Source organism: Pyrgilauda ruficollis, unplaced genomic scaffold, assembly GCF_017590135.1.
Source record: "Pyrgilauda ruficollis isolate IOZ18807 unplaced genomic scaffold, ASM1759013v1 scaffold21, whole genome shotgun sequence".
Lineage (NCBI taxonomy): Eukaryota > Metazoa > Chordata > Aves > Passeriformes > Passeridae > Pyrgilauda > Pyrgilauda ruficollis.
In genome coordinates this window covers 3,998,868-4,022,313 of record NW_024520318.1, presented here as the reverse complement: position 1 = coordinate 4,022,313, position 23,446 = coordinate 3,998,868, and the positions used below count along the sequence as shown (strand labels likewise).

Sequence of the window (23,446 nt, the reverse complement as noted above, 5' to 3'; positions counted from 1 at the left end):
AATTAAGACAGAAAGAAGCAATATGTCCTTTGGCTGGGAGCTCTGGCACAAACAGGAGCTACAGCAGCAGCATTCCAGCAGCTCTCCTCTCACTCATGTGCAGGCACAGCAGTGGAATTGTGCTTGCCAGGCAGGGCAGCACACCGTGGGGACACTCTACTGACTGTAGCTGGGAGACAGAATTCTCAGGGAAAGAGTTAATAAAAAAAAAAAAAAAAAACTAAAAAAAAAATCTAGTTGGCTCACACCAATTCCCTTGCTACAAAAGGACATCTCCAGGCAGTGCATGTGCATTGCTCAGGAATATTCTCATACTCTAACTTTTATGCTATTATCACTTTTAAGAACACATAATTCTTCATTTAATTCTTCTCCTCTAGTACCATCCTAGAGACTGATTTAGTGTTAGTCTGCAGTAAATTTGTAACTCACTGGGAAAAAAGCCCTCCTGCTCCAGCACCAGGTATTACTCACATTACACATCACTTAGGTGTTGCAATGCCTTTGCCTGACTGATGGTGATAAATGACTAAACACATGAACTCCATTCTAAATCATCATCTTTGATCCACTTGTGATCACATTACTCATATAATCGGTTGTGCTGAAATGGAGCAGAATTACTCATGTAAGGCAAGGGGGTTTTGTCCTAGTGAATAAGAAGAATAAGCAGCAAAATGTAATAAAATCAGCAGGAGCTGCTATTCACTTCCTTGGAGATGCATTGAACCTACCTCAGGCTTCTGTTGAGGAATTTAGACACAGGTTGCAACCAGCCAAATTCCCCCCAGCTCAAGGCTCCTATTTGCATATGCAAAAATCTCCCACTGATTTGCATATGCTACTACTGCTTCTTCTGGAACTTCTAGTAGGCTTGGGATTGAAGAATGCATTTTTCCAGCTTCTTCTGAGGAAAGCAGTTGTTTGAGATCCTCTCCCGCATTAATTAGCTGATAGCCAAAATAGTGGAAGTGGGGCAGTGAGGCATAATCAATTACATTTGTACAACTGCTGATGGAACACGATAAGTAATTAATGAGACCATGTGCACATACAAAAGATAAATGCATTTGAAACTCGGCAAGAGCGAGTAATGGTGTTTGTAAGTTTGATGTGCTTACTGTGTAAAAGGCCAGTTCAGACTCCTACTGAATTATTACAGAAAGGTGGAAAGACTGCTGGTGAGTGAGAGTCAGCACTGAGAGGAAAAAGCCCAGCAGTTTCTTAGTGGGGAATAAAGGAATCTCTACAAAACCAGCAATCTTCAAAATAAAACTAGAGGTTTAAAAACAGTGGATTTTCAGATCCTGGATTTGATATAGAGGGGAATTTTTTCCTTGTTTGGATGACAAAGCCTTAGTGTTGAATCAGTTCTTTACTGAAAGATTTGTGTGCTCGTCACTGGGTTCAAAATCTTACCCAGAAATGAAATAAGTTGTCATAATGATGTATCAGCCAGACTCTTGCAAGAGTAAAAATCCATTTTGTTTAGAGAGCCTCACACATTAATAAATAACCCATTCTGTGAATTATGTCCAATGAAAAAAGCTCTCCTGTCTGGCCTGCAGCAAACCATAATGACTTTCATTCTGCGATGTAAAAGTATGGATCCACTGAGGAAAGAAAAAGAAAACACAGCCCAGTAATTACAGAGATTTCCTCTTGTGTGTTGTTAAAGCAAAGACAGTTTTTAAAGGAGTATAATTCTAGAACAAACTGTCTGATAGCCCAGATCTAGAGTTTCAGTGATAAAAAGGTACTGTTGTCCATTCTCACTGTGAGATTTGGTACAGAAAATGTGTTATCTCATCAAAATGGTAATTACTGAAAGTACAACCTACTACCTGAAAACAGGGAAAAGCTCAGAATCACAAACCCAAGGCTGCAGCCATCCCACTGATGCTGCTGGCAGTGGTACTGTCAGAGGAATCTACGCCCAGCATTGCAAATGGGCAACTCACTACATTCCAGAAAAATCAGATGATGCTTCTCCTCTTGTGACAGCTCAGGGTCTGGAACTGCTACTCCCAAAACCTGAGGCTGCAGAAGGATGTGCCAGCATATTTGCAAGGCCAGGCTGGATGGAGTCCTGAGCAATCTGCTCTAGTGGAAGGTGTCCCTGCACACGTCAGGTTGGGTTGGAACGAGGTGATCTTTAGGATTCTGTCCAACCCAAACCATTCTATGAATCTACGAGTCTGTGTGAGGCAAATCTGCATTCTTGGGCAGATTTAAACACCCCTCCCATGGTGTTTAAAAAGCCTGAACCTCGGTACATTGGTCCTTGAAACCCTGAGCACCTAGACCTGTGAACCCAAATTTCCTTTAGGAGTTTCATTGTTCGACATCACTGCAGTTTGTGACTGCAGAAAGGCAGGGGAGGCTGTGCTCAAAGAACTGGTATCAATATCTGCACTTGGAATGCAAAATCACACAGCACCACAAATGAGCATTTGAAAGTGCACAGAGCCTCCAGGGTCCTTCTGCAGACGAGCACGTGCAGGTACAGAACCAATATTGACTTCAACAAGGCACGTCTAGGGGACCGTTAATCATTTTTAGCATTGTTTCTCTTCTGCTTTCATAAAAACCCAGACAGATTAACCACCACACACTTCTTTAAGGCAGTGAATTTATCCTTTTTACTGGTGGAACAAGAAATTTTACTCATTTCATGTAGTTTCACTACTCTCCTAGAGGGAGCCTGTCAGAACAGCTCCAAGATATTCCTGGTTCCCCACCTCCTGCTCAGCTCACCCATCTATTGATTTGCCATTTCCCTGCATTGTTGCAGTTTTTAAGGCTTCCCACCTCCAGACAACAGCAAAAAACGAGACCTTTTTGCAAATGTGCAAACTGATTATACCTCTTACTCTGTAGGTCTCGCTCTCTTTTTTTTTTTTCTTTTTTTTTTTTTTTTCTTTCCCCTTTCTGGTAGTTAAATATCTTTGTTGCAAAGCCAAATAGAGCACTTCATGCATATTGCATTATTCCAGCTCGGCACGCACCGACTCCTCTATCTGTCGTACCCTGCATCCATTCCTACACTATTCTGCCCTATGGGAGTGATTGGTAGCCATGCAAAAAGGGCAGAAAACAAGTGGAAAACCAAAATGCCAGACATTGGACTGGGACAGGTGGATTTACCAAGGGGGAGGATGTGCCTGCAAGGATGTGCATGAGCATCTCCAAAAGGAATATTCCAGCTTCCATCCCATTCAGGCTGTAGGAACTGTAGGTGCTCCACACGAATCCAGCCCCTAGGAAGGAGGAAAATACTGCTCCTTTCAGTCCCAGAGCTGTTTCTCACTAGCCTGCTGCTCCAGAGGATCCCAAGGGAACCTGGACCAGCTGCTTGTGAAGTTGGCATGTAATTAATGCTGGCAAAGTTTAGAACAGCTCAATATCAAGGGATCTGCTGGCCTTCCCTGTGGCACGCTCCAATTTCACTTCTGAATGCATCACCTCATCTCCCACCTCATCCAGGCAGGAAGATGAGCCCTCAGCTACCAAAACCTTCTTATTGCTCACCTGCATGGGCACAGATCAGTGCTCAAATATTGATTTGCTATTTACTTAGGAAATGGGAAACACCAGCTGCAAGACCCATCCTTCCCTCTGCCTTTTCCCTGATTATCCAGGCAGTCCAGTCTCTGCCCAGCAAGGACAGCAGCTAAACCATCACACTGTATCCCCCTGAAGGCTGGGAAGAGGGAGAAAGGGTGATCTCTGTGTACATGCTAATTATATCACTGGATTACACATTTATGCTCTTTTTAATACTTGCACTATAGCCTGGAATACAAAGTTTAGGAATTCCTGGAGGCTGCCTCTGGGTGCATGGCACCCTTGCCTTATGTCTTTGGTCAAAAATAAACATTTCCTCATTTATTTTGCTTATTTGTCAAAAGAAGATAATGATGTTTAGCCATCTTACAGCAGTGCTAACACTGCCGAAGCACTCAGTATAACCTTGATAGAAGCATGATAGAAAAGTGCTGTTCAACCTCTTCTCTTCCATTTTTCCAAGAAGACACAGAGAAAATATCCAATTTTTTTCAGCTGATGCACAGAGAAAGCTGGTCTTAAACATGAAGTGTTATCAGTGGTTTAATTTAGCAACTACTGTAGTTTAAATTAACCACAGCTCCACTTGAACTGCTCTAGCAGAGGTAAAAATGGAAAGATTAAAAATAAGAAAAGCCCAAAAATTACCAGCAAAGGCACAAGGCCAGATTGCTGAAGCTGGACCCACGTGAGCAGCGCCAGGACCGGCAGGGACCAGCCCTCGCTCTCGGCTCTGTGCCTGCCTTTTAAATCGCTTTTAGGAGGGCTGGTGATGGAGACAGAGCCAGCTTTTACAGTGGCAGCCCAGCTGGGGATCAGCACTGTAAAAACAAGCGCATAAAGCTCCAAATCAAATCGCACTCGTAATGAAAACATTTCGGGGCCGCGCATCCCGGCAGAAGCATCCCTGCGCTCGGAGCTGCTGCCCGGCTGACGTCAGCCTCTCCCTGCTGGAGGAGCTGGGATGAAATTCAGCCCCTGAGCCTCTCCAGACAAACCCGCCCCGCCGTTACCCAGCTCACGATTAAAGGGAAAAGGGAAGGGGCAGCAGGGAGGTCAGCCTAGCACGTTTGCTCCTTTTTTGTCTTGTTCTTTTTCTGGGATTGCAGCGGGGTTTGCTGCCAGGAGATGCCTTTGCCATCATCTCGGGCTGCCTCCAGTATCCCTTTGAGCCTTTGGGGCTCTGTTTGTCCGGGGGTGATGTTGGCACACAGTCCCTGCTGGGGCACGGAGTGGGTCTGAGGGCTGATGCTCCTGCACCATAAACATCAGAATTAATATTCCTGAGGTCCACAGCAGGCACTGCCTTGGGGGTTCACAGGAACCTGCTTCAATCCCAGATTTCTGAAGCACAGCTCCCCTGGGCAAGGAGAAAGGGACTGTCCCCCTAAAAACCTCTGCAGCAAACCGGGCACTGGTGTCCTGCATGCCAGGGCCAGATCCATGCTGATCCCACTGCTAGAGGCATCAGCAATATTTCCTCTGCAGTAATTACTCTGTGAGCCATGGAAAACCAGGGAAAACCCAACCTTTTCATCTTAATGAGTGCCCCTGCCTGGCTTTCCATCAATACAACACCAGGAGCTCTCTTTGTTCCATTTACCACCATCGATGTTCTGTTCCTTGTTGCATTCCCAGCAGATTTTAATAGACATCTTTGCTCATGGATACCCCTACAGACTTCTGGACAGAGGGGAGTCATTAACAGGAAATTGAAAGCCACCCCAAGGCACAGGTGTGGTTTGGGGACAATTTTCTAGAGAAGCTGGAGCCTTGGGGGGTGATGAGGATGGGAGATGCTGGGGGGGGGCACTGTGCTGCATCTCCCCAGCAGAACGAGTTTTATACCAGGAATAATTCAGCATCAACCCAGACACTAAGGAATATCCATGCCTGTAAACACCTATGTCTCTCCTTCTGGCTCGATTGCAGTTTTAGTCAATTTACCCTGATGAAGAGGAGTGTTTTGGTACAAACAGTGGTGCTGACAAGCACATGGTGGCAGCAGCAAGTGCCAGCCAGCGAGGAAAACCAACCCCAACAGCCTGATGGTGGAAAGCTGAGCAGCTCCAAAACCCAGCTTTAGCTTGCTCCCTCTGACCCACAGCTCCCTTCATCTTCCTGGGTTTATGGTGAAGAGATTAAAAAAAAAACAAAACAAAACAAGTAAAAATTCCTTTTGCTTCCCAGTGTCTGTTTCTAGACAGGCAGGGTGAGTGGAGCAGAGCAGGAGTGAGCTGCCCCTGCCCCATGGAGGTGGTTGCCATCCACGACATATTTTATCCTGGTTCAAATGGAGAGAAAGGATATTTTCCAAGATACATAGCAGCAATATGCTGGTCTTGCTTAAACATCTGGAACAGTTTTGAATGACTGCTTTAATTGAGCATAGCAGCAATTATAGAGTTATTTCATTTCAGAGGTTTTGAAAGGGTTTTGTTTTTGTTTTTTTTTTTTCCTTGATGACTTATGGGAGAAGACTAAACCCCATGAATTGCAGGGCTCTGTTGGGCTGCCATGCAGGAGGACCTGGTCACAGCCCAGCCCCAGGCAGCTGGAACAGCTCAGCAGCCTAAATCTGGGTGCATCACTAATCCACCAGCCAGTTCCTGCTTTAAAATTAAACCATTTAAAATATTTAAGGGTTTTTTTCATCATTTTAGCAGTTAAGATTATTCCAGGACAAGACTGCCCTGTCTTCTCTTGGGGTTCTTTGCAATACTGATAAGAAAGTAATTTCTACACCATGATGTGGCTTGAGAGTGTACTGGGCTGTCCAAATCAGTCATCTCTGATCTTCAGGCTGAGGAATTCACTAATTTTTCCAGTGTGAATGTGAATTCCTTCATTAAGGAGCATATGCCACCCTTCCCAAAGCCTTCATCAGACACCCAGAGACACGATGATGAAAAACTGGGTTCCCAATCCCCCTTAAAACACAGGACAGGTCTTCCCATGCCAGAGCATGACCTGGTTATGGCACCTAGGACCAGCCTGAAGCTTTGATGCCTTCATCCCACACCATCCTACCTCTTCTGAAGACCCAGCTACTTCACTAGTTTAATTAAATTTCATGCAAACCCTAGCACAGAAATCCAAGTCTTTCAAACTCAACTAAGAGAAGTCACAAAGATCAAGGAAAATAATTAAATAAAGGATGGAAAGTGGGAAGCACAGTAAGACTTTTTCCAGCCCACACTCCAGAGGTGCCGTGCTTTGGATAAAAGGATTAATTTTGGGTGGTTTTTCTTAGGGTTGTTGTTTTCCACATAGCTAAAACACAATCCTGGCAAAGCAGAGCCACTGTGGAGGTGCCAGGACAGGAGCACATTGCCCTGAGGAGAAAAGGAGGCTCAGAGGGGACCTTATTGATCTCTACAGCTGAAAGGATGTTGGAACCAGGTGGGAGTCAGTCTCTTCTCCCAAGGAACAGGTGACAGGATGAGAGGAAATGATCTCAGGTTGTGCCAGGGAAGGTTTAGATTGGATATTATGAAAAATTTCTTCATGGGAAGGGATGTCAAGCACTGGAACACACTGCCCAGGGAATTGGTGGAGTCTCCACCCTTGGGGGGATTTAACAGAGGCAGAGATTTGGCACTTGAGAACGTGGGTTAATGGTGGGAGTTGATAATCTCAGAGTTCTTTTCAAAGCTAAACACTTCCATGTTTATTCCATGAAAACAGGTCTGTTTCATCCTGGCTGGTGCAAACCCAACAAAAAACCTTCCTTTAAGCTAGAAAGTAAAACCTCACCTGTGAGCCAGCCCATCCCACAGCCAGATGACTCCTTGAGCAACCCAAAAGCCAAACCCAGGTTTTATTCTCAACCCAAAGATCCACATTTGCTCAGTAACAATTTCTCATTATTATTCCTAGCTGGAGCATGCAGCCTTTCAACCTGTGGTTGCTCGAGGTAAAAAATCAGCACAAGTTGAACAGTGATCAACCAAAACATGAAATGAATGCTGTGTTTCGTTTAATAAACTTCAGCAACACAAGGTTGCCTTGTGGACACAATGTAATTTGTTTTGGATGTAAAGATGAAAAAAAAATAAGTGTTTTGTCTTCAAGGCAATTAAAATAAAAGAATATTTCTGTATTGAGAGGGAAGAAGCTGCCAGGTAAAAATTCATATTTGATAAACTATTTTTCCTGTTCCCTTGTATTAGCTTGCAGCTTGTCAGTTCTTGGTTTGCTCAAAGTCAAGAAGTGATTATGTGTCACCTGGAAGTCCCTGCTGCTGGTACTATGAGAACAACACAGTTTGCTTAAGAACAGCAGAAAGGGTGGGAGGGAGGGAGGGAGGGAGGGAGGAAGGGGGGAATGGGAGTTGCTGAATTGTTCTTGAAAATAGGACTGGGGATGAAAAAAGCACAGAGAAAGAGGAAACCAAGACAAGGCCACGATTGTTGAGACAATCCTAGAGCACGTGGGCTCAGACAAGATAATTTAAAAGTGTTAAAAATGGCTGCAGCTGGCCATGCTGTCAGTCACTCACTCCCCAGCGGCCAGTGGAGCCCACACTGCTCCTGCTGAGCTTTTCTCCCAGTTTGCCTTAACTACAGGCTCGGAGTCACACTCTGTCCCCACCAGGGCCCAGTGGCCACCAGCACCTCACAGTTACATGTAGCCACCATCACTTTTGGCAGCAACTAAGCCACGTAATGAGAATTTGGAGGAAATCAGGTCGCTGCTGTTTGTAGCGCTGTGGTAATGACTGAGGCTAAACCCATGTGAACACAAAGGAGGGCAGTGCATCGCTGTTGTACAAAAGAACTGAGGGTGCTGTACAAAACAACTGAGGGTGGGGAAAAGAGATTTCTCCACAGCACCAGCAGCATTGGTCAAAGCAAAGCTCTGCCAGCACCGGAGCCCACCAAAAACCAATTTAGGGAGCCCTTTTGATTCTTTTATTTTTTTTTTCCTGCTGTTTCAGTCAAAAACTCTGTTCCCCTCTCTCGCAGGGCTGCCAGCGCAGGATGGAGACACAGCCACAGCCCTGAGTGGGTGCTGCTGACCCCGTCCGTGGCCCAGCTTTGCCCAGCCCAGCACCATGAGTGGCTTCCTCTCTCGGCTGGACCCGCGGCGGGTGCCCTGGGGGGCGGCGGGCCATGCCCTGCGCGCCCGCGTCCTGCGCACCAAGCCCGTGGAGTCCATGCTGGAGGGCAGCGGGGCCGCGGCCAGCCAGGGCGCCCGGCTGGCCAAGGTGCTCACCACCCTCGACCTCATCTCCCTGGGCGTCGGGAGCTGCGTGGGCACCGGCATGTACGTGGTGTCCGGCCTGGTGGCCAAGGAGATGGCGGGGCCCGGGGTCATCGTGTCCTTCATCATCGCTGCCGTCGCGTCCATCTTGTCAGGTGAGGTTTTGGGTCATGTGCCATTTCCTGCATCCTCTCCATTCGTGGGTAGACACTTACTCAGCACCACAAGCTACAAGGAGGCAGCACCCTCCCAACCAACTCAAAACCGTTTCCCACAGGTCTCACACAGCTCATGGGGTGTGCTGTCCCTCGTTGCCAAAATATCAGGCCAAACCTTGTATTGGGAACCAGCAGCCAAGCATTATCCTGATCAGCTGCCAATGGCTTCTACAAGAATGCAGCCTGTGGGCAATATTTTTGAGATATTTGAGAGTTTTGCAGAGTGTGTCCTAGGCCGTGAGTGTGGCCAAGCCACAGCACTGGAGCGAGAGCTTGTAGGAAACTCAGCTCCAACAGGAAAGATGTCAGTGGCTTGGGCAGTACCAGGGCCAGCTTCTTTTGTTGACATGGCTAACAGTTAAAAAATTCCTCAATTAGTTCTGGAGTTGATTTCATTGGCTCCCATTCATGCAGGGTCAGTCTTTGAATTTCCAAACAAACAAAAAAAAACAAACAAAAACAAAACAAAACAAAACAAAAAAAAACAAAAAAAACCAAAAAAAACAAAAAAAAAAAAACAAAAAAAAAAAATGTGCAGGGAGAAAGAAATGATGTATTTTAGTGAAAACACGGTGAATTCTATCTCCTCTGTAGGAACCCAGCTGAGCATATGGCTCGAGCTGCAGTTTCTCCATGAAGCCAGTACTGCTGGCATTTGTCCTTTCCAGATCAGTGCTAACACGATGATGTGATGTTCCTGCTCTCTCTGCTCAGAGGACTTTGCATGCTGTGTCAGTCTGGTATCCAGCTTTTGTCTGTGGGTTGGATAAAGAAACCTGAGCAAATGGCAAAAGGCTTTGATAGAAGAGCCAACACAGCAAAGTGACCCAGATCAGCTTTTCAAAACTCTGGATTTTTGTCATGAGACGTGGAAGCACATCGTGGTCTTTCTCTGGAGTTTGCAGATCTCCATTGAGATCCCACCAAAGTGAGTGGGAGTTTGAAGCCCTGATGTCCCTGCAGCCCAGAGACACAACCCTGGCACAGGCTAGGGATAGTCCTCAGGCTCTCTCCAAAGCCCACAACAAGACCTGAGAGCTTGCACCGAAATCCAACGTTTATTTTGGGTGCCCAACACAACAAATGAACCAAAATGCTTGTTTTTTATCCAAGGCAGTAGATAGCATCAGTGTCTCTCCTTCCCCACCGCCTGCTTTCTCTCCTCTGTAAAGGTTTTGTTGGCAGTGATGCAAACCAAGAGCAAAGGGAGTTTGGGTGGGTCTCTGCTAACAAAAACACACTGTTCTCCAAAAGGGGTTTTTTCACCCCAGACACAAGCCTTGCCCCGCAGCAGGAGCTCCTCCCGCCTTTGCCCACAGGAGCCTGCGCCGCTTCCCGCTCCGCTTTCATCTCCCCTTGCTTTTGTAGCCCTGGGAAAGTGTTTTGTGAGGGATGCAGTGTTTTGATAGTCTCCTTGGCTGCTTCCTCACTTCATCGTTAACGCTGCTGTTGTTTGTAACAGCAACACTTTTTTGGCAAGTAAAGCCAAGTAAGAATTCAGGAGCTGGACGGGCTGTTAGACTCCTTGGGGATGTGATTTCAGCTCTCCTGTTGTGGTCATGCCTGGTGTGCCAGGCACTGAGTTTGGACAAGTGTGCACAAACAGACTTTAAGGAGTTTTTGCTTTGTCCATCACAGATCACTAAGTCAAACCCCACTGCTTGCAAAAGTGAGCCCAGAAGGATTTTATATTTTAAAAAACTGACAAACCAAAACCATCCAGAACGTTATCTGGCTTCCGAGGGAGACAGCCATAGGGAAGCCCTGCCATAGGGAAGCCTCTTTGCACTATTAAGCCTGGTTTCAGAAAGGTACTTTTCCAATTTCATCTACTCAACAAATTCCACTTATGCCTTCCATAGTTTTAAGCAACACATACCTCATCAGGGTACTCATAAACACACTATAATTGATTGAACTGATAAATCAAATCAATCTCTTCTGTTCTCTCACTAGAAGGCCTTTCATTCATCTCTCAAGTAGAAATGCTTGCCCAGCTTCTCTCCACAAAGCCCCCAGTGCACTTCAGGCTCCTGCCATCAGTTGCGACCACCAGCATTCCCCGCTTTCACCCATTTATCCCTCTCCACAGCCTTTCCCACCACCCATTTCTTATCCCTTTAGTGATCTTCTCTCCTAAAGCAATAACCTAGTTTGGAGCACAGTACCACACTCTTACCTGATGGTGGTACAGGAACAGGATCAGCAGCAGCCAGGATGCACAATGGAACAGGGGAGCTGAGCATGTGCCTCAGGTGCTGCTGGCTGCAGGATGAGGGCTGGGCTGAGGGGCTGCACCTGCAGCTGCCTGGGTGGAGCTGGAGACATGGGAGTCCTTGCTCTGTGGAAGATTTCTTTATGGAGCTGGAGACATGGGAGTCCTTGGTCTGTGGAAGATTTCTTTATGGAGATGGAGACATGGGAGTCCTTGCTCTGTGGAAACTTTCTTTATGGAGCTGCCTTTTATCTGTCAGCACATGGTGATCATGAAATGCAATGGACAGGCTCAGTGGCTTGATGAAAATAATATGCTTCCTCAATAAGTTGGCTGCTCTTTGTTGATGAGAGATGGTCCCTCTGAATTTCTGGTGTGGTAGCATGAGTTATTTGGAGTTACCTCCAGAGCAGCTGAAAGGCCCCTCTCAGAAGTTGTTTTTCACCTGAATCATCACTGCCATCATGCCAGTGCCCTGTGGGATGTCTCATGGTTCCTGTGTAGCCTTGTGCCAAGTATCAGTGGCAGGGTCAGCACCCACATCACAACCACCACCATGCCAGCACACCAAAAGCACCAGCTCTCATGCCACCAGTTGTGCTGCCCAGTGGCTGCTCTGTGGGTGGGATCTTGGGAGGACCAAGACCACTCAGCTGTGTTTATGTCCTGCTGAACCATGTCAGTGACTGTATAATTAACAAGTGTAATGACTGTCACACCAATTGCACAAGGGTAGCAGATATTCAAGGAAAAGAAATTATCCTCTGTAGAATGCTTGGTCTTTCAAAAAACCACTGTGTTGTCTTGTTTTCTTCAGAAATTGCAAACACTCTTGACTGGGGGGAAGAAGGTAAATCTGTCTCCAAATTAAACAGTTGTGACAGGGAGGATGTACCCAACCTCTCTCTGCAGTTCCAGAGCTGGGCTGGCTGTGCAGGAGCACTGGGAGAGCTGCATTCCTCTGGTTACAGGGGAACAAGGTGCTGAATAGCTTGAACTGCCAAGGAGTTCAAGCTCCTGAGTAACACAGTTTTATTGTGCAGTTAGATTATTTTTAAAAAATAATTTTAAAAAATTAATACAACAACAATAGTAATAATACAGTGCAAATGCAACAGATATTAGTATCTATTATATATATGTTTGTGTGTAATACATGCTGACACCTAATGCTGATATTCTCAACCTATTGCTGTACCCAACCCATAGTGAAAAACAGTCCTTCTATTTTGGGATCCAAGTAGAATAACCAAAAACTCCAACATTTTATACATATTCATTTCTTTGCTTTAGCATTATCGTTGTGTGTTGATAACTATCTTCTTCAATCATTATCTTGTCATTGGCTAAAATAAGAGCTGCCTACAAGAAAGAGTGTGTATATATATATATATATATAGATATATATATTTTTTTTTTCTTTTAAGGCCATCAAGGAGAGAAACTAGATACTTGTCTTCGTCAGAACACCAGTTTCATAAATCATTCAGTCCTGTAGTTATCTGTGAACGCCGTACCTTTGCCGAGTGCATGCATTTTTCATCAGCTTTGAATAATGACTGTCGGTAGGGCTGGATGGATGATGGAAACCTCTTGTGGCTCCCGTTGGGCTGCTTTACAGAAATCAAGTTTTGAAGAGTCCCATTGCAAAGCAACCCACATTCAAGTTAAGCAGTGAATGGAATATAAAAATCCTCCAAAAGCAAGAAAACAAGCACCACCAAATTCAGCTTAAGAGATTCAACAACTCTGTATTTGTACAGTGTAAAAACAGCACTTAAGGAAGAGCAGCCACCTCATAACATTTTTATAAATTATTCATTCCCCTCTCTGTACTAAACTGATTGCAAATTTGAAGCAATTATTATCTTCTAAATGGAGAATATCAGTTGATAGAGAGCTCAATAATTACTACGTGTTTACTCAATGATAGTAACAGCCTTAACCAAGTCACCATTATGAACTTTACTGGGGTCTTTGGGGCAGGGGCCTAATCAGTGTTAAACATGCAGGACCCTTCCAGCACTTCTCCTGAATAATATTTGGGGAATTTGAGACTAAGTACATCCATTCATTTTTTTTTAAAAAGCTAATGGTTGTTTTAATACATCAACGTGTCAGGGTCAAGTTTTTATTAAAAATTATCCTGACATAGTAAGCACACAAGGAGTTCAAAAAGTATTGAAGTCTGATGAATTCTCCTCCCAAACGTTTACGGTTAAATACTTCTTTTTGCTTTTCTTTTCTTCTTCTGCACAGTTAGTTTTGCAAATATTCTTTAGAAGACTTAAATAAAATATTTTTTAAAGTGTTAAAATAAGTTATGTTCTCTATGTAAGACATCTTCAAACTCCTCTTGCCTGGGTATGAACAAAAGCAGGGATGATCAGGACAGTGCTCATGCCTGGATCTGCAGAGCAGTAATGCAGGATGAGTGTTTGGGGATTGGAAGTCTGGGACAGAGAGAGGTGTACCCTTCTGTAAGCCCTCCTGTGGCATCTTCCTCTGGGATGAGACCGTGCAGCACTGGTCCAGGATCCCTTGTAAACATCTGGCTGGTTTGAACTGTGTCTTCTCAAAAAGAAAATCCCAGAAATATTTCCTAGTGGAAATATTTCTGGTTTTTAAGCCAAGAAACAGGGGAAGGAGGGTCACCATGCGATGTCTCAGTGCTCCTGATGTTGTCTGCGCTCCTGACACCTGCTAGCACCTCCGGGAAGGTGGCACCAAGGCAGTTCTACTTTTTCCATTTCCCTCTTTCCTTACACCTCTTCCTGCTTTTCCAAACAGGCGTTTGCTACGCCGAGTTCGGCGTGCGGGTCCCCAAGACCACGGGCTCTGCCTACACCTACAGCTACGTGACCGTGGGGGAGTTCGTGGCGTTCTTCATCGGCTGGAACCTCATCCTGGAGTACCTGATCGGGACGGCCGCGGGTGCCAGCGCCCTCAGCAGCATGTTTGACTCGCTGGCCAACCACACCATCAGCCGCTGGATGATCAACAGCGTGGGCACGCTCAACGGCCTGGGTGCGTCCTGCTGGGCTGAGGCGTTGGTGATGTTTGTCTCCAGGACAAGAGAAGAGATGAATCTGACTCCATATTTCTTAGAAGGCTTAGTATCATATTATATTATATTATATTATATTATATTATATTATATTATATTATATTATATTGTGCCCCCAGGACAAGAGAAGGGATGAATCTGACTCCATATTTCTTAGAAGGCTTAGTATCATATTATATTATATTATATTATATTATATTATATTATATTATATTAAAAGAAATTGTATACTAAAACTATACTAGACTATAGAGAAAGGATGCATCAGAAAGCTAGAAAAGAATGCATAATAAAAACCCGTCACAGACCAGAGAGTCCGGCACTGCTGGACTGGGATTGGTCTTTAAGTAAGAACAATTCACATGGAACCAATCAAAGATGTGCCTGCCACATTCCAAAGCAGCAAAACACAGGGAGAAGCAATCAGATAATATTGGGGGTTTTTTTCCTCTGAGGCTTCTCATCTTCCCAGGAGAAGAAATCCTGGGCAAAGGAATTTTTCATAAAATATCATGGTGACACAGAGACACCTCCATTAATTCGGGCCTGAAATGTAATTGGAAGCTCATCAGGAGTCAGACATGGATATCAGGCTTCATTCATTATTTACTGTCTGTCTGGCTCTGGTGTTTTGCCTCAGCAGACTGGCACACAGGCAGGATTGGAGATGGGATGGGATATGGGATACTTTGAGCCCCTTTGGGATGAGCTGGCATTTAGAATGCATGCACAGAAATAGTTGAATGTCGGAGGGTAAGGGCGGCACAGAAACCCTTCACCCAGTGCAAACACTCTGCTTGATCCCCTTGAGGCACGCACAGAATTTTGTTAGAGAACACAAGCTGGTGTCTGCTGCACTGCTGGGGACTGGGGGCTGTGGTGGTCCTGCATGACCAGCAGTTCCAGCAACAGTCCATGAATCCTACCAGCAAGCAAACCAGCCAGCTGTCCTGTGTCATGAAAACTTCATAGCTGATTGATTTTTAATGAGTACTTGGCAGATACATGTTATGCAAATTGGGACACAGTCATTGGTTTGCTGCTCTCCCAAAAGTCTGAACAGTGTCTTGAGACACCGAGATTTATCACCTTAATTAAACAACTTTATCTAGTGGAGACATGGGCCTCTGGAGGCCACTTTTGCAATGAGACCAAAGAGTTCTGCAAAACTTCAAGGTCTGAAAAGTGTTTAAAACTCTTCCCGAGAGTTCCTGGATATTCTGTGGATGGAGAGTAGCACATCTCTTTTCTCTCACCTAGGGAAAGGAGAGGAGTCGTACCCCGACCTTCTTGCTCTGGTCATTGCTGTCATTGTCACCATCATTGTGGCCATGGGGGTGAAGAACTCAGTGGGACTGAACAACGTGCTCAATGTCATTAACTTGGCAGTTTGGGTCTTCATCATGATTGCTGGTCTGTTCTACATCAAAAGTGACAACTGGGCTGAAGGGCAATTCCTGCCGTTCGGATGGCCGGGGGTAAGTCCTGGGAGCACAGAGGGACACACAGCACCTAAGTGCTGCCACACACTCAGCCTTGCTCATGGTGTACACACCCCAATTCTGCTGTACCCTCCAGAACCCAGCCCTGCTAAATCCACCTGGGCTTTGGCCAGGGACCTCCAAATCCCAGGAGTGCAGGCTTGGATTCAGACCTGCTCTTTCCACCAAACCCAAAGAGTATGGCAATGCTTCATCTCCTAACTCCTCTTAGCATAAAGCCAGAACTTTTCCAAAATGTCCTTCTGCAGAGTCAAACTCCACATGGAAGTATCCCCAAGGAAATTAATTGCCAGGCAATGGAGCAAAATGCTGTGGTTATCTGAGACAGGGCACTCCAGAGAGCTGTCTCAGCCTCTGCGGAGCGGGGAGATACTTTTGTTGGCTGGTTTTCAACAACAATGTTCTCAAGTATTTGTTTTGAGCACTTCATAATGCCACCTGCCAGTACTTATTTTATGGATGTTCCCTCAAAGCTTACTGAGAATTTGGACATATTTGGCTTTTTTAGCTTGCTTGCACTGGTTTTTATCCAAGGATGAACAGAGACTGAAAATATCTCAGCTGGCCTAAACCCAAGATAATTTCTCAGATTTACACTGTTCAACTCCATTGGGGTTTTGTGCAGAAAAATAAGCAAGAAAGTAAAGTAAACCACAAATCTTGGTTATTGAAAGGGTCCCAAACTGCCATACAGTCCCTGCACCTTCCTCCAGTAAATCAATACCTCTTTGCCAGAGAACAACAGTGAGGAGAAGAGCTCTGAGGCTTACTTGAGAACAGAGGTCATATTTACCTTTGGGTTGCACTTGGGTTGTTATACCATGCAACAGGAGTGAGAAAGAGAAAACAGAAAATATCTGTTTTGCTCCAATTCAGTACACCAAATATCTCTTGGCATGAAAAAAAAAAAAAAAAAAAAAAAAAAAAAAGTAGTTTTAAAAGATAGATGCATATTCAAAACACAAAACAACTCAGTAGGGTGGTCTCATCCTTTTCAGGTGCACTGTGTCACAAGTTGTTTGCAAAAGTAAATCCATCACCGAGCACAAGTGTGAGAACCCCAACAGCATAGGGCATATTTTAAAAGGATAATTACAGGCAGCCCCTGAAAGAGGTGAGTTTTACTGTGTGCAGTATCACTAGACAGCTCAGATGACAGAGGTGTGATGGACAGGTGGTACCCAGCAAGCTCCAAGGCTTTCACAGCTCCAGATCAGCCAGGCAGTCTTCACCCTGCTCCAGCATTCCTTTCCTATAAATGTCCTCGCTAATATTGTATATTTTTAAAAATCACATTTAAAAAAATAACCAAACAGTACAAATAATTCCTCATCCAAGTGCTCCAATGTGTGCTCCTAACCTGTCTGTGGCTTCCAAGCAAAACAGAGGTTGTTTGGGAAGCGGCTCACATCTGACAGCTGCTGCTCTCTCCTGCTTCCTCTGCAAGCGGATCTTGCTGCCACATGAGACATCTTGCTAAGGCAGAACATGCAAACATGTTCCAGATCCCTACTCATAAAAATGGATTTGGGGTGGAGGATTGTTGAAGCAAACCTGAAATTGGTTGATTGTCTCCTCTGACACTGGCAGGATCTCCCAGCGTATTCAGGCACTGCAGGTTTGTGGGGTGAGCTGCAGATGCCTCCATGGCTCAGGGCACAGGTTGAAATCTTTTCCCCAGACCAGATCAGTGGGCTAGGGGTGCTCCCAGGGTCAGTCCCCAGAGCTATGTGTACATCCCCTGACCTGTGGCCACTCACCCTTTAGCTCAGACAAGGCACAACAGCGCTGCTCCATTTTTGCTCAGCTCCCTCTCCCTGGCTGGGTGCCAGCCTCCCTCCTGGCACCCAGATGTTTGATCCTCCCCACAGGTGCTCAAGGGGGCTGCAACCTGTTTCTACGCCTTCATTGGCTTCGACATCATCGCTACCACGGGAGAGGAGGCGAAGAACCCCAACACCTCCATCCCCTACGCCATCACAGCCTCGCTCGTCACGTGCCTGACAGCTTATGTGTCTGTAAGTAGTCCCTGCACAGGTGTGAGTGTACATAAATATGTATATGTGCATGTAAATATATATATATATGTACCATGTGAGTCATTCTGGGCACCTGCACAGCGCCTGCCAAGGCTCCTCTCCATTTGTCCCCAGGCTCCTGTCACCTGACAAGACCCCTCTGCCAGCTGCAGGGACGTGGTGGCAGGCAGTTTTTTCTCATCCCCGTCCAGAGCTATTTTTGCACCCAGGAGAGAAGCAAAGAAGGAGCAGCAGCATTGCAGCATCCTTTCTCCGTGTTTCTGGGAAAAGCAGCACTGCCTCTGCTGGAGATATGGGAGAGGATCCAAGTGAGGGGAAGGATAGGCAGGGATGGCTGTGTGAGATTGCACTGCTCTGCACCCCAATAAAAGCATGCCTGTGCTCAGAGTTTGTCCTTGCAAAAGAGCAAAAATTAGTTATGAAAGAAAAAAAAAACACTGTTCTGATCATTTCAAAGAAACTCATCTCTCCCGCATGGGACTGGGCTTCTCATGAAAACAAATTCTTTGACTCCAATAGGGTCAGAGTGCTGCTCCAAGCAATGCAATCTGGATTTGGGGTCTGCCCCAGAATTATTTCCCACACAGGAATGCAGCCAAAGTGAGTGTTACTAACCCTGCCAGTCCCACCAACCTCACCAGTCCCACTTGATTCCTGCATCACCCCTCAAGCGAGGTTCAAGCGTCCCCTTCTTGCTTTTGAGTAGCAGATACTAAGACTCCAAAGTTTTTGGGATTAACCACCCTACAGCAAAGTGCAAACAGACCTAATTCCAGCATTTTACATCCCCTCCACCCTGAGAATCCCCAGCAGCCCCCAGTGCTGATGCTGACACCCCTGTTCTGCCTGCTCCTCTTGCCTTGCCCAGGTGAGCATGATCCTCACGCTGATGGTGCCCTATGATGCCATCGACACTGAGTCCCCACTGATGGAAATGTTCGTGGTCCATGGCTTCTATGCAGCCAAATTCATCGTTGCCATCGGGTCCGTGGCCGGCCTCACCGTCAGCTTGCTGGGCTCCCTCTTCCCAATGCCCAGAGTCATTTACGCCATGGCTGGTGATGGGCTGCTCTTCAGGTCAGTCATACCCATGCTGGCATTTATTTCTGGCCTCTTGGGATCTGAGGGGAAATTGTGCTGGAGGGTTTGGGGGTCCCAACACCCTGACAGTGTTGTCACTGCAGGGAGCAGTGGGCATGCACAGACAAGGTGGGTGCAGAGTGGGGCACAAGCCAAAGCATTGTCCTGGGGGGAAAATATCAGGAAGCAGTCTACCCTAGAGTTTCTCATTTGGTGCTGTTACCTAGAGATTTTGATTATGTGGGGATGAGTGTTTAATTCAAGAGCTACTTGCAAAGGAGAGCAGTTTATATGGATAAAATCTGGGAAGTATCCAAGTGCTCCTTGCAGAGCTGGTCAGACCCAGATCTAACTCCAAATTCAACTTCAGCAGTGTTGCCATTCCCCACCTGGAATTAAAGTTCCAAAAAGCAGCAAGACCTGAAGGGATCCCTGAGACTGTCCCCTGCAGCCAGGGAAGGGTTATTGCAACAGGAAACCTCTGTGATTTTAACTTTCTGTGACTGTTCTGTGCCCCAGGTTTTTGTCCCACGTCAGCTCTTACACAGAAACCCCTGTCGTGGCTTGTATCGTGTCCGGGTTCCTGGCAGCTCTGCTCTCCTTGCTGGTCAGCCTGAGGGACCTGATTGAGATGATGTCCATTGGCACCCTGCTCGCCTACACGCTGGTGTCCGTCTGCGTCCTGCTCCTGCGGTACCAGCCCGAGAGCGACATCGACGGCTTCGTCAAATTCCTCTCCGAGGAGCACACCAAGAAGAAGGAGGGCATCCTGGCTGACTGTGAGAAGGAAGCTTGCTCTCCTGGGAGCGAAGGAGAGGAGTTCTCTGGCCCACCGACCAACACGTGTGGGGCAAAAAATCTGCCGTCGCTAGGAGATAACGAGATGCTAATTGGGAAATCCGATAAATCCGCCTACAACGTGAATCACCCCAATTACGGCACCGTCGACATGACCTCGGGGATAGAGGCAGATGAGTCTGAGAACATCTATCTCATCAAGCTGAAGAAGCTGATTGGCCCTCGGTACTACACGATGCGGATCCACCTCGGGCTGCCGGGTAAAATGGATCGCCCGACGGCGGCCACGGGCCACACGGTCACCACCTGTGTGCTCCTGCTCTTTGTCCTCATGTTCATCTTCTGCTCCTTCATCATTTTTGGGTCAGACTACATTTCTGAGCAGAGCTGGTGGGCTGTCCTCCTGGTGGTGCTGATGGTCCTGCTCATCGCTGTGCTGGTGTTTGTGATCTTGCAGCAGCCAGAAAACCCCAAGAAGCTGCCCTACATGGCCCCGTGTCTGCCCTTCGTCCCTGCCTTCGCCATGCTGGTGAATATCTATCTCATGCTGAAGCTCTCCACAGTCACGTGGATCCGATTTGCTGTCTGGTGTTTTGTGGGTGAGTCCCAGGTTCATTTATTTTAATTTTTTCACTGACACTCTTTTGGAAGGGTGTTGATAATAACAACTTCCCTAATTAGAGTGCATAGGCTGATGCCTGGGAAATACCCAGTCCTTCTCATCTGCCCCTTGCCATCCTAAAGTTTTTAGAAATCTGATTTTATCCAGCCCCTGAACCACAGCTAAATAGAAAATTACACCTCCAGAAAACATCAGTTTCATGAAAAGGTGACTATTTTGATGGCTTTTTTGATGCAAAGTAGGCGGGTTCTGCAAATTGCCTCACAGGCAGGTTTTGTACAGAAATCAGCCTGATTTCTTGCTCTGTCACCCACTTCAGCTTTTCAGCAGCCCACACCAGTATTTCAGCACTGCTTTTCCAAAGTCCAGAGCTGCCCAATCCTAGAAGCCCTGGGAAAGTCAGATCTGTAGACTGTATCTCCTTTTAGCCCAAGTTCTTATCTTTGGGGTAGGGGCATCTTAGGACTCACAGACTCTGTTGTGGATCCTTTTTTTCCTCACATTTAGGCTTTCTGACACATAACCAGGAGTCTAGCATATCCATAGTGCTTTACTTTGCAATCCACTTAGTCCACAAGCGCAAGAGAATAAAGCAGATCTCATAGCTCCTCCAAGTTGAGCCATTGGGCAGGGGCTGTCATCTGCATTTTTGGGCTGGAGAAGACATACTCAGTGCTTTTTTGAAGCTCTTGAAGTCAACACATGAAGCTGCAAATCCAGGGAAAGCCCTTCTACCTGGAAAAAAATATTACTCCAAAGCATCAATTTAATCTGCTGTGATTAAGCTCTTTCCTCTGTGGGTATAATGAACACCTCTTGAGCTACCAGCAGTGGAAACTAATCAATTAAACCACTGCATTAGGTGTGATAAGATCCACCAGCCCATCCATGGCTGTTGGGGATGGGACATCCCATTGGTTTTTCTGGCAGAGATTAGTCCTCCATGGCTAGTCCATGGCATGTGGAGTCTGGATTTCTCTGTGCAGATGTAGGTTAATCCCATGATCCACTGGAAATCAGATGTCTGGATATATTTGCTGCCAGTGAAAGCATTTGTGCAGGAAGGTGAAATCAGGTGGGGTTAGCGGGGTTGGTGAGTAGCTGAGGTCCAACCCTCTCCCTCTTGCCCACCCCAGGTCTGCTCATCTACTTTGGCTATGGGATGTGGAACAGCACGCTGGAGATCAGCGCCCGGGAGGAGGCCCTGCACCAGAGCACCTACCAGCGCTACGACGTGGACGTCGACCCCTTCTCCGTGGACGACGGCTTCTCCTTCGCCCCCGAGGGCGAGAGCTACCCAGCCTGGGGTCCTTCTGAGGACAAGAGCTTCTCATACCAGCAAATGGCAGGCACCAAGGAAAGCCATCGGACAAGTGGCAGGTCGAAAAGCAAAGGCCGGCACAAACCGCCGTCGGATGCTCTGATCGCCAACGACGAGTTGGACTACTCGCCCGAGTAGTGGGACGGGCAGCGGGGCGCCGCGCCGCCCAGGCAATGAGGAAGTGTCCCCGTGGCTCCCCCATCCTGCCCCATCCTCCCCGGGTCCTCCACCACCGCCCTGCTCACCTCTGGTACTCGGGACGCGCTCTGCGATTGCCGTTGACCCCGAACCAAAACTGCCCTTGGCCCGTCCCAGCTCCACCAGTCGGGTCTTGTTCTGGTGAATGCTGGCTGATCCCCCAGCACTGGCTGATCTCCCAGCACCAGCTGCACCAGTGGAGGCAGCGGAGTGGGAGATGTGCCAAACCAGGAGGGTGTTGAGAGGTGGAAGGAGCCACATGAGGGGACAAGTCAAATTGTCCCTGGGGAATGTCCACCCAATGGTCGCAGCGGGGGGATGCCACTCTAAAATTTTTGGCACTTTCTTGGCATGTGTGTTTTTTTCCTTTGATCCACCTAGAAATGATAGCTGAGCCAGAGGCACAGAGAGGTGGGTAGGTGCAAAATGGAGATGGACACACTCGTCCCTGGGAGTAGCTCAGAGGTGCATAGTTGGCTCCATCACACAGTGTTTCCATGGCCCGTTCTGGCACGCTGCACAGAGCAGTGCTTCCCCCACATCCATCCCCACACCCCAAACCCCAATACTGTTATTCAAAATCAGTTAATGTCTCAGTCCATCCTTTAAGTCCTAGCATGGCCCAACACCCCAGATCTTTGGCTGGGAGCCTGATCCCATTCCTGGTCACAGTGAGGGCTGTGACCCACTCTTGGCTCAACCCTCTTTGTACAAATGGTCAACATTCCTCTGAGCATCACCAGTTTGAGGTTGGGCACTGCTTCCACCACCTTGTGTCTTTTACAAAAATTCCCTCATTCTGCTGGGCACCTTCCAGTGCTCACTCTGTCCTCAGTGCTCCAGACACCCATCCATGCCCTCACAAGACAGCATCCGTGGGTCAACCACATCTGGGCAGAGCTGGGCCACGGGTAGCAAGCAGAGAGGACTTGGCGGCTGAAATCTGGCTCCCTACTGCCGTCTGCACCTTGTACAATATTCTCTGGTTTTGACCTTGGCTTGGTAGGTGCTGTATGAAAAACACTGAAATGCTGCTCATTCCGTAAGTGTCCGTACTTCAGTCTGAAACCAAACAGAGCTGGTGGCTTGTGGGGCAGAGGTGGTCAGCAGGTGGATGTTAAACCCCCTGAACATGGCCATGGCCCCCAGAAGTGCCATCAGACTCCCTGCTGCCTGTGTCCCCACAGAACTGTCAGTCAATAGTGCATATCAGCAAGTCCAGTTGTGGAGCCCATCATGCTTCATGTAAAACACTGTGGTGGAGGAACAGTTTTTGAATAAACAGTAACCAAAACCCATCAGGCAGCAGCTCCCATCCTCCCCCCAGCTGCCGAAGGCTGCAGATGGATCCATCCCAGAGTCTCCAGTGCAGCCCAGACCAACCCCAGTACCACGGGCTGCTGCTGGCATCCCAGCGTACAATTTAACGTCAACAGGGGAAGGATTTCCAATATGGAAATATCCTCGTGGATATTGAGAATCATTAATGCTTTGGTACACTGGATGAGACTCAGGCTCCCAAAACACCTGCCTGCTACCCTCTGTAGGCAAGCAGGTGCAAAAGGTGCCTGGACCTGTGCCCATCCCCATCACTCCTGAGATGCAAGGACTTGA

The 23,446-nt window shown here is 47.0% G+C and overlaps 1 protein-coding gene across 1 annotated transcript; it reads left to right on the top strand.

Annotated features, from left to right (window-relative positions):
• The first annotated feature begins 8,623 nt into the window (after positions 1-8,623).
• Positions 8,624-21,940, top strand: SLC7A14 (solute carrier family 7 member 14). Its single transcript, XM_041467830.1, has 7 exons — positions 8,624-8,927; positions 13,996-14,232; positions 15,533-15,750; positions 17,646-17,792; positions 18,682-18,890; positions 19,413-20,290; positions 21,450-21,940. Exons 1-7 carry the CDS (start codon positions 8,624-8,626, stop codon positions 21,770-21,772), a joined length of 2,316 nt encoding a protein of 771 aa, XP_041323764.1. The 3' UTR covers positions 21,773-21,940.
• The last annotated feature ends 1,506 nt before the right edge of the window (positions 21,941-23,446 follow it).

Coding starts and splice junctions, on each gene's coding strand:
- SLC7A14 (XM_041467830.1), top strand. CDS start 8,624: ATGAGTGGCTTCCTCTCTCGGCTGGACCCGCGGCGGGTGCCCTGGGGG. Junction 14,233..15,532: donor GGGCACGCTCAACGGCCTGG/GTGCGTCCTGCT, acceptor TCTCTCACCTAG/GGAAAGGAGAGGAGTCGTAC. Junction 20,291..21,449: donor TGCTGTCTGGTGTTTTGTGG/GTGAGTCCCAGG, acceptor TGCCCACCCCAG/GTCTGCTCATCTACTTTGGC.